The 11,266-nt window shown below is 52.7% G+C and overlaps 1 protein-coding gene across 1 annotated transcript; it reads left to right on the forward strand.

Annotated features, from left to right (window-relative positions):
* The first annotated feature begins 4,878 nt into the window (after positions 1-4,878).
* Dbx1 (developing brain homeobox 1) lies at positions 4,879-9,684 on the forward strand. Its single transcript, XM_008827297.1, has 4 exons — positions 4,879-5,370; positions 6,101-6,202; positions 8,112-8,314; positions 9,325-9,684. The coding sequence occupies exons 1-4, from the start codon at positions 5,007-5,009 to the stop codon at positions 9,682-9,684; spliced, it is 1,029 nt and encodes a 342-aa protein (XP_008825519.1). The 5' UTR covers positions 4,879-5,006.
* The last annotated feature ends 1,582 nt before the right edge of the window (positions 9,685-11,266 follow it).

Genomic DNA, 11,266 nt, shown 5'->3' on the forward strand with positions numbered 1-11,266 from the left:
GAAGCTAAAGGAGGAAGCTAAAAGTAGACCTCCAGCACAGCCCCCAAACAGGAGGAGACCTGACTGGGGGTGGGGAACAGAATGGAGGGTTGGCAGGAAGTGGAGGCTTCTCTCTACTGTTGAAGGGGCAGTTTTAGCATGGAGTTGGTGAGCAGGCTCCTGCAGACAGAAGCTGCCCTTGGTCTTCAGTCTTTGCCCCTCTGGACCCACCTGAGCCTCAAGCAAACGATCCTCTAGCAATTTTTAAAAGGTCCTGCTCACAGGTGAGCTCCACTTCTGTCCCATGCCACCCTTCCCTGGTTACCTTTAGAGGAAAAAAAAGGAAAGGTAATTATCATTATGGTACAAGGCCCAGTAGCCTTACCTTAATCCTCCCATGGGTGTCTAGACCAGGAAAAAGGCTTTTCAGAGTCTCAAAGGAAAAGTGAATGGGTCACACCTTCAGCTTCTCTAACTTACAAATGACCTCCCCTCCTCCTGATCTTTGAGGGGGGGTATTGATTAGTTTTGTGTATTTTTAGACAGGGATTCACACTGCAGCTCAGGGTAGCTTCAAAACTCAGTCCTCTGCCCCTCTGTGTTGCCAATACTGGTACTTGCAGACAGGACCAACATGGTGGAAGGAGAGAGCCAGTTCCTGCCAGTTGTCCTCTGACCTCCACAGGCATACTGTGGCATGCATGTGCCCTCCCAATCAACCAATCAATCAATCAATCAATCAATAAATAAATAATAGGTTAAGAAATCAAAAGACTATAACTGCGTAAGCAAGGAAAAGCAGAGGTAGTTTGTCTTCAAGGACAGAGGGAGGGCATGTTAAGAAAAGAAATTAATTTTTGGATAAGGTGGGGTGGGAGGAGAGTTCTTAAAAAGCCCTGAAAGCTTGGTTCAGCAAGAAGTTTAATTTGGGTCATTTCAATGTACTCTGACCCACTGGCCAGCACTCACTGGGTATATATCCCTGGTGCCCAGGGGGCCCAGGGGGACTAACCAAGCCAGCACTGAGCACTGCTCTACAGAGATCCTCTTTCTTCAGATTTAAAAAAAAAAAAAAAGAAAGAAAAAGAAAACACAAAAAACCCACAAAAAAACACAACACACAGTTAACCACCTGTCAGGGCTGAGGACACAATGAGACCCTGGAAAAAGAGCTTTTCATGCATGCGTAATATATTTGTTCAGCCCTTCACTTAATGAAGCTGATAAATGTGAGGCAGGACAATGGGCAAGTTAATCTATTTAGTAAAATGTTTTCAGAGTTTCGCGCTATGATAGGAGCGACATTTTCATTTAAATACACTCCTCTCACCCTCTTAGGCTGCACAAGGGGGTTCAGGCAATCTATGTGAATATAATTTCTTATAAATGTGTCTTTAATGGGTTTAATTCACCCTTGCCAGCTGTTTTGGGGGCTATTTTGCAAGAGCAAAACAAACGTTTCAGGCTTGGAAAGCTAGTTAAAATTAGTTTCGGTCAGCGAGGCCAAGCTATATTTCCTGCAAACCATCTGCTTGATTGGCACAATAGAAGGATTTTCAAGGAAAAAGGGGAGCGACTGTGAAAGGGATGGAGGTGGGGGGAGCCGCTAGAAAGGGCTGGGGCGGCCAGTAGCTCCTTGCGGCTTATTCTAAAGGTGAGCCCCGTAGCGTTGTCTTAATAGGCGCTGAGACCGCAGGAGGAGAGTGCTTTCGGTCCGCACCGAGTCCTACTCCGGTGCTTGTCCAGTCGGAGAGGCCTGGATGGGTGCAAGTCCCGGCGGCTTCCCGCCCAGCGAATTGCCAGGGTCGCTAGCGCACTTGCCCGGTGTTTCTGAGACGAGTGCCAAAGACGGTGGGTCCCCGCGACTTGCAAAAGGAGGCCTGCCGCCCTGAAACTGGCACTCGCTACCTCTGCTGGACTGCTGGGAGGTTCGCGCGACGCCTCTGCAGCACCCTGCCTCGCTTGGTGGCCCGAGCTTCCTTGTGGCGCTCCCTGGCCGGTGCGCGCTGGAGAGAGCGGGGAGCTCACTTGGGCACCGGGTGGGGGCCGGGATTCCCCGGTCTCCGCTGCCTCAGGGAATGGTGCCCTCGGGACCGTTCCGGAGCCTTCCTCCCTTCCCGCAGCTTTGACTTCGTAGGGCGGGAGCCCGACAGCAGCCCGCCCCTGTGAGCAGAGAGGACCCGACCCAAGCCGGGCCTCCACTGCTCTCTTCCCCTTCTATCTTCTTAACCCGAAATAGGCCGAAACTTGGCTTGGGACAAAGAAGGCGAGTGATTTCTCCGAAATAAACTTGGAGATAAGAACATTACAGTAAGCGTCAGGTCAGGGCGCACAAAACCCCGGTAGGCGCTGGCCAAATGAAGTTAGTGGCGCGCAGGCCTTGCTGATACCCTCTGAAAAGGCGCCTTCGGAGAACAGTAAGATCCTTTCGTCCGATTGAGCGTCAGGTCAGGGCGCACAAAACCCCGGTAGGCACTGGCCAAATGAAGTTAGTGGCGCGCAGGCCTTGCTGGTACCCTCTGAAAAGGCGCCTTCGGAGAACAGTAAGATCCTTTCGTCCGATTTCTTCCTGAGGGTTACTTGTGCTTTTTCAAAAGGGCAGTCAGCCTCACCTCCACCCTCAGTTTTTCTCTTTGGCGCCTGAAGAATTCTTTAGGAGGCGGTGGAGACAGACTGAAGGAAGAGAGGGGTCCACCTGGATGGCCCCGAGGTGTGGACCCACCTTGTAGCAAGTCGGGGCCACCTGGTAAAAGGAAACTAGCTGTAGTCACGTCAAAGGGTAGCCAGAATGTGTTGAGGCCCTGGGCGGAGGACTGTGGATGCCACCTAGGGATGCTCCTGAGCACAGACGGCTCTCGTCCTCTCCCCAGACCCTCCCGCAGAATCCAAGGATTTCTGCAAATCGAGGCTATATTCCAACCATCGGAGAACCTTAGGACCCGCAGTCTCCCACAACGTCTCTTGAAACTCTCGGCCTCCGACGGTGGAGGGGGAGATGAGGAGAAGGGAAGGAAAGGAGGAGAGGAGGGGAAAGGTGAAGGAAGTGGAGGAGGGAGGGAGGCATCTTAAGTACTGGGACTTCGGCCAGGAGAAAGTCCAGTGCTCCAACAGACCTCAAGCCTGTTTTACCAAAAAACTTCAAAAAGAGGAACTTTTGAAGTTCCTCCACAGATCTGCCCCCTTTGTGTTCAAGAGCCTCCAGCACCATCTCTGTGCTTAAATGACGCTTATTTAAGTCCTTCCATCCCCGATTCCTTTTTCCTCCGGCAGTTCCCACTCAAAGTCAGAAACTGTGCACTCCTGCCACCGTGAAGCAGGCCTTCCTCCCAGAGCCCGGCCCTAAATAACTTTTTAATTTGAATCAAGGGAGAGCTTGAGCGTGCTCGGGTTCTGGTTAAATGTGATATAAATCGCAGATGCACTTTTATTGAATGGTTAAAGCAGCGACATGGCGATCACCAACACAAAACGTCCTGAACAAAACCATCGCGAGAAATAAAGCTGGTTAATAAGATTTTTTGAGAAAGCTTTGTGTTAAAATGCAAAAAGGAAAACCAGCTGAAAGTGACAGTTAGTTCATGGTTAATAGGATCAGGGCGGCCTAGCGGGGCTGCACGCTTCTCCTCGGGGAGGTTCAATCCACGGAGCAATGAATGGCACGTTTAATACATGTGTATTTCAGTGAGCTAGAACCTGGGTAGTGGAGGCTCAGAGCCACCCCGCCGACCCAGGAAGGCCAAGGGATCCTATCAGGAACCTAGTTCTTCCTCCAGGTTTTCACTCGGGTTTCTCCCTTGCGGTGAATCCGAAAGCTGAACAGCTGAACCGGAGTTACACACCCCACAATTCCTAGAGCTTGGTCCCGACCTTCCAGCCGTGTTAAACAAAGAGGCCCGGTGCTAAGCTTCAGTTCAAACTGCCAGAAGGTCACAGAGGTTGGGAAAAGGCCAGCAGGATGCCCGCCAGCTTTCAGTCACCTGGCTGCAGGGCTTTCTCGGGAGTAAGCCCTGCGCAGGTGGCATCCGGCCTATAGCCAGGGTGCTGGGCTCTCTGAGACTCCTCCGGCAAGGAGCATCCCGGTGCTCTAACAGAATCCGAAAGAATCTTCTCTGGAAGATAGCCTCCTGTCCGACACCCAACCCCCGTTGCTGAGAGTTTGTAGTGGATTGTTTTACTGCTCTGGTATCCACCAACTCTGGAATTCAACCAGTCTCCGAAATCCAGTTAACCTAAACCAAGAACCCTCCAGCATGTCAATTTCCAAGTCTCCTTGGGTATGAAAGAGAGACTTCTAACCCGTCCCTCACAGCTGCTCCATGGGTCCTAGTGAGAAGGAACTGGAGACCAGAGCTGCAATGTGTTTTCATGCTTAAGAGCTTGAAATTTTCCACAGGGCCCCTCACACACAAGGGAGAGAGCTATTTTACTGATAGCCTGGAGATGTGTTTCTATGAATATTTATTGATTTATTTTCCAGCCTCAGCAGGGGAGCCGCAAATAAATTTAGTGCGCTCTTTAAATAATTCCTTTTTCTCTGAGGCAGGATGTCATCTGAAACTTCTAAATAGGCATTTAATTAGCCCGGGTGTAGCTTCGGAACAAAAACTCCCAGCGAGAGCTTTGGGGCGCACAGTATAGCAAAGAGGCGGTCGATAGGCCTAGTTGATGCGCGCGGGCCTTTGTTGCCGCCCCATTGTACGGGTCATGCTTATGAAGACTAATCCAATCATAAATTGCGCCTCTGAGCCAATCAGAGCGCCCGGAGCCTCCAGCGAATGACGCCCAAGTGGAGAACTTTGTTGAACTTCTTTGTCAGACCTGTCACTTTTCAAAGCGCTGGAGCAGGCGGGCAGCTATAAAACCGTCTCCTCAACCAGCAAACCGCGGAGGACTCGAAGACGCCCAAGTAGGATCAGTACTAGGACGCGTTTGCCCAGGAGAGGGCATCGTGGGAGGGGCGGGAAGCAAGCGTTTACCGTCCGGCCACGGGAAGAGGGGGCCTTCTCGCCCGCCCCGCGCCTACCCCGATGTTCCCCGGCCTCCTCGCGCCCCCCGCGGGGTATCCTAGCCTCCTGCGACCCACGCCCACCTTGACGCTGCCCCAGTCCCTTCAATCCGCATTTTCCGGCCACTCTAGCTTTCTGGTGGAAGATCTGATCCGCATCAGCCGGCCCCCAGCCTATCTGCCCCGCAGCATAACCACTGCCAGCCTGTCACCCCCCAGGCAAGAGGCCCCCACAGCTATCACCGACTCCCGGACCTCAGACCTGGGCTCCCCGGGTCCCGGCAGCCGGCGGGGCAGCTCTCCACAGACCGCCCTCTCCCCTGCCAGTGAGCCCACGTTTCTGAAGTTTGGGGTGAATGCCATCCTGTCGTCCGCTCCCAGAAGAGGTAAGTAAAAGTGAAGCGCGGGACGCACGTCCAGCAGCCCGACAACATCTCAGTCCTTTACAAACCGGTTCTCCTGCGCTGGTCATTGTGTTCTGGCACACAGGAACGCAGACTCCAACGTCCCGGAACACGAACCCTGGGTACTGCCAATGTGGGGGAAAGGCTCAGCCTTGCCCCATCCTCAGAATGAACCTGAGCCCTGGCATCGCCAAGCGCACTGTTCCCTGGCCTGGTACCGCTGAGCGCTGCACCCTTGGGCGTCTGCATTCCTGTCCTCAACCTCCTGGACATTTAAAAAGTCCCAAACCATATATTTATTGGGTTAGCTAGTATTACGTATGGATCTGCAGTTCTGCTCTTTCTCCTGTTCCAGTCGGGTTGGTGTCTCTTAGGCGCTTGGACTGGAGATGAGACTGGGACTAAGGATGGTTTTTAAAAGGGGAGGAGGATTCCCACAGACGAGACACAGGCTAATTTATTTTACTCTGTGAATACATTTTAAAAGATGCGTTTGAGCCGGCTGTGGTCGCCCAAGCTTTCAAGGCAGAGGCAGGCGAATCCCTGTGAGTTGGAGGCCTGCCTGGTCTGTAGAGCGTGTAGTTCCAGGACTACCTGGGCCACATGGAGAGACCCAGTTTCTACAGTGTTAATTAGATCAGGTATACAATGCGTCTTCCAGTAGTCAGGCTAACGGAATTCTCTTCTCTCTCCCCCCCCCCTCCCCACTTAGAAACATCCCCGGCTTTGCTCCAGAGCCCGCCTCCCAAGGCTTTCGCATTTCCTTATTTTGAAGGCTCCTTCCAGCCCTTCATCAGATCTTCGTATCTCCCAGGTAAGTCTCCTTCCCTTTCCTGTCCCAAGGCTGGGCGGCGCCCCAGCCCCAACCCGTCACTCCCCGCCCCGAAGCCATATTTCTCCGTCCACCCCTAGGGGTTACGCTCTGGTTCAGAGGTTGCGAGGCGTACAACATTCACGAATCCGTCGCGCCAATTTGATGCCCTATTTAGCACAAGCAGTGACTGCGTGACACTATGCGCCAATTCCCTGCTCTACAAATTAGCAAGAATTGTCATGGTCCCCATCTGAGGCGGTCCCCTTCCCGGCGAGGAGCTGTTGGCATTTCTTGACGCCACCGTTTCCCACAGAGCCGGTGCTCTTGGCCACGACTCCCCACAAAGGCTTCAGCACCGTGTCCAATTGGCCAGCTCCTCCGGGCAGCCACACGCAGACCGGACCTCGCCCCTCCGCACCGCCGAGAAGCACCTACCAGCCGCGGCTAATTTGTCTTTAACACCCATTCAGGGCTGGGGCTTTTCACGAGACCACATAGGGTGCCCTCTTGTGTGGGATGTCTGGGGTCGCCCAGGGGGAGGAGGCCTATATCCTCTGGCGACCCTGACCTTCTCTTTCCAAACTGATTCCCCGACCCCTTCTCCGCCCTCCCCGCACCGCTGGGTTTGTTTTAAGAGCTTGTAGAAGCAGCAGTTGGCGGGATCCCGGGATGGGTCCCGGTCTGGGCGAAGCGCCGGCTAGAGTTTTCTCTCCTGAGGGTTCACTGGGGATTCAAACGTGGCTCGAACATGTCACGGCTAGTCAGAACTCAGGAGCAGGCAGGAAGTCGGTCTAAAAGAAGAGAGCAGAGCCTGGGAGCCCTGGATGGGGGCTGGGCAGAGCCGCATTCCCAACATCGGCCAAAGAAACAACCGGTTGGTTTCTTTTTAAACGGGAGAAGGAACTCGCCCACCACCACCACCGACCATTCACGTTTCTGCCCACAATGGAATTTGCTCCTTTCTCCCTCATCTCAATAGTCTGACAAAAACAACTCGAGCTTTATAAATAGCTTTTCATGTCCATTTAATGCGAACCATTGGGGGAAAGAAGTCTCTACCATCGGAATTCTCCCAATGGCCCGCAGTTGTGTTTAGCTTAAAAGTGTAAATCTCTTTTGTCCCGGTAATATATGGCCCCCGCTGCTTGCCCGCAGCCTTTTGCTGTTAGTTCATTACTACACAATTACCATTCACGCTTCGTTAGAGTCTCTGTTTCTTTTTGTTTTTCTTTTTCTCTCCCTTAAAGCGAAACTCTCCTCCTTTTTACCGCGCCAATTCCCAGTGGGAAGCGGTCAATGTGCTAATTAGGCGCCACTTTCCTAGTATTCGGGCCTAATTCTTTACGTTGTGGGGGGAGGGGAAGAACCCCCCCTTTTTTTAAAAAAAAAAGATGATTGAATTTTTTTTTTTAAAGCCAAAGCAGATTTTTCCCAACCCAGTCAAACCAGAAAGCTGCCTCATTTTAAAGAACACAGACACCACGGAGGTGATAGAGCCGGCAGGTTTAGGGGAGGGGACGGGGTGCTGATTGCTCTCTGCTGAATTATTTATTTGTACGTCGCTTTTTTTCTGTTGTAATTTAAGTTGGTCTGTGAAGCTTGTTTCCCTGAGACCGTTGAATGGGGGGCGGGGGCGGGTAGCGACAGGCGATTGTGGAGGCTGTTTTCGTGGTTTTTCCTAATCCAGGTTTGCACGGTTGAAAGGGAAAGTTATTTGGGCGGAAAGCGCCTTTCACTCAGGCAGGTTGGACGGTTCTCCGCTGTTCTCTACCGGGAGAAAAAGGAGCGCTTTAAAAAAAAAAAGAAAAGAAAAGGATGAAGGGACCCCGGAGAAGGGGGAAGAAAGCCCAGGGAAAGTCGCCGGGCCCCGCGGGACCCCGGCTCACCCCGCACCTCCCCCGCCCCGCAGCGTCCTCCGGCGTGGTGCCGATCCCCGGGACCTTCTCCTGGCCGCTGGCGGCGCGCGGCAAGCCTCGCCGAGGAATGCTCCGCAGAGCCGTGTTCTCCGATGTGCAGCGCAAGGCGCTGGAGAAGACCTTTCAAAAGCAGAAGTACATCAGCAAGCCGGACCGGAAGAAGCTGGCGGCCAAGCTGGGCTTGAAAGACTCGCAGGTGCAGACAGCCTCCACCCCAGCCGGTGCCAAGCAATTGCGGGGGCTCTCTGACCCGGTTTAGGCCGGTGGTAGAGCTTCAGGAGCTCGGGTCTGTCGAGGAAGCAGAAAGCAGCCTGCTTAAGGCTGTCACGTCAGAACAGCCTTCCTCCTCCTCGCCCATCTCTCCATGCCCAGCGCCAGAACCTGCCCAGCTGAGTCAAGGGCCAGCAGGGTGGTAGAGAGGACGGGAAGACGGATGCGAGGGTGCATGCGTGCGTGGGTGGATTCATGGGTAGATGGATGGATGGATGGATGGGTGGATGGATGGATGGATGGATGGATGGATATGGATGAATGGGGGGTTGGGTGGATGGGTGGGTGGGTGGGTGGATGAATGGATGGATGGGGGAATGGGGATTGGAAGTGGATGGATGGGGGGGGGGATGAACGGGTGGGTGGATGGATGGATGGATGGATATGGATATGGATGAATGGGGGGTTGGGAGTGGATGGGTGGGTGGGTGGGTGGATGAATGGATGGATGGGGGAATGGGGATTGGAAGTGGATGGATGGGTGGGTGGGTGAACGCGTGGATGGATGGATGGATGGATGGGTGGATGAGGGGATGGGGGATAGGTGGATGGATGGATGGATGGATGGATGGATGGATATGGATGAATGGGGAGTTGGAAGTGGATGGATGGGTGGGTGGATGAGGGGATGGGGAATGGGTGGATGGATGGATGAATGAATAGATGGATGGATGGATATGGATATGGATGAATGGGGGTTGGAAGTGGATGGATGGGTGGGTAGATGGATGGATGGGTGGATGAACAGGAGAAATGAGGAACTGCAAGACAGGGTTACAGCAAAAGCTATAACTCCATAGAAATCACCTTAGGGGGCAGGAGAAGGCGCCCTCCTCAGTGTTCCCCCCAGCCCGTGCTCAGGGTCGGCCGGCCCTCTAGCCTCACCCCCGCCCCCGGCGAACTAACAGCTGCTTTTCGGTTCTTCCTGAACCACAGGTGAAAATCTGGTTCCAGAACCGACGCATGAAGTGGCGGAACTCCAAAGAACGCGAACTCCTGTCTAGCGGGGGCTGCCGTGAGCAGACCCTTCCCACGAAGCTCAACCCTCACCCTGACCTCAGCGACGTGGGCCAGAAGGGTCCCAGGGACGAGGAGGAAGACGAGCGCCCCGGCAGCCCTCGTCCCCGCCTGGCCTACCACGTGTCTCCAGACCCCGCACACCGGCGGGAGGTGGGCCTGGAAGGGCCCCTGGCCGCCTCTCCCTCTCATTCCAGCAGCCCGGGGAAACCCTCAGACTTCTCAGATTCCGAGGAGGAAGAGGAAGGCGAGGAAGAAGAGGAAATCACTGTGTCCTAGAACCTGCTCCAACGGGGACTGGTTCTAACCGCTTCCAAATTGGGAGGCTCTTCTCCACCAGCACCACTGTCGGGAGGCGGGGAAAAACTGTTTCCCACAATAGATTCACGACCTCCTCAGGGGCGCCAAAGACGTTTCCTTCCCCACCCCACCTCCGAGCATCCCTACCCACAGAAACGTAGGACTTGGTCCCAGTCTTAACTTTTCCACAAGGGCCCACTGCATATATTTATTGCAAATTACTTTAAACACTGCGGGAGTGAGAGTGGGGACTCCGTTCCCACGGTCTGGGCTGTGACCCAGGTCCTGCCTTCAGCCCCGACATCTTTAAAGGGAGGAACGTTTTTGATAGCAAAGGAAAACACCAAGCTTAGAACCCCTGACTTCTAGACCCACCCCCTTCCTTGCAGTCAGTACCCTGTCTTCCCGTAGCAGTTCTCTTAGAAAGCACAAAAATTTCCCCAAAGAATAAGCACAGAACTATGCCTTCCACAACGGGGACTCTCCTGGTGTCCGCTGGGGAAACGTGACTGTGCAGAGAAGAGCCTGTCTCTATTTCTAGTTTGTATTGACACTTCTAAAAAAATTTCCAGGGCTAGAGAGATGGCTCAGTGGTTAAGAGCACTGACTGCTCTTGCAGAGGACCTGGGTTCGATTCCCAGCACCCACATGGAGGCTACGAACCGTCCTTAACTCCAATTCCAGGGGACTCCAAAGCCCTCTTCTGACCATGGCATTGCAAGACACAGGTGCACTCACATACATGCAGGCAATACACTCATACACATAAAATAAATATAATAATGACTAAATTTTTAAAAAAAATTTTTCCTACTATAACAGTGTACCTCATAGTCTACTGTGGACCCTTGCATTCTTTCTGGGATGGTGTGGCTGAGCTGCTTAGCTCCTGACACTAGGTGGAGTGTGGACACAAACCCAGCACCCCCTCCCCCCATGGAACGTTGCTGTGTGCGAAGCTTTTATGAACTTTTATGAACTGTACTCTACTGTGTACATATATTTTGGATGAATATTTTATACCGAGGTTATTGTGGAACACTCTAAGGGACTGGCTACATCTCATCCTTTTTCTCTGCAATGTTTTTCAAACTTTAAAAAGGTAGCTATGGAATCACATAACTTATAAAGAAATATTTTGTATTTTTTACCATGTACAGATTTTATATATGTATATATGTATCAAACGAACCATGCTGAATAAAAAGTAGAATGAATTTGATGGCTGAAGGGTGTCATTAATTTCTAGTCCCAGCCCATGACATCTTAAAGAACCAGTCTAGTCTGTGCCTGGAGGAAAAGCTGAGGGCTAAGATGGGGAAAAAACTAAAATGGGGTGGGGTGGGGTGGGTATGTGTCTAAAGCTACCCAGATAGTAAGCAGCTATGGGGGAACCTGACCTCAGTACAGGTTCAGTCCAGTTCCTTCTCTGCATCACAACATAGCCATAAGTGGCATGTTACTAAGTAACTGGTAACATTCTCTAGTAAGAGGGTTCCAACAGGTGGAGCTTAGGACAGTCCTCACATTCAGATGGGCTATGAATGCAGGTCAGCCTGGC

Source organism: Nannospalax galili, unplaced genomic scaffold, assembly GCF_000622305.1.
Source record: "Nannospalax galili isolate Female #2095 unplaced genomic scaffold, S.galili_v1.0 scaffold310, whole genome shotgun sequence".
Classification (NCBI taxonomy): Eukaryota; Metazoa; Chordata; class Mammalia; order Rodentia; family Spalacidae; genus Nannospalax; species Nannospalax galili.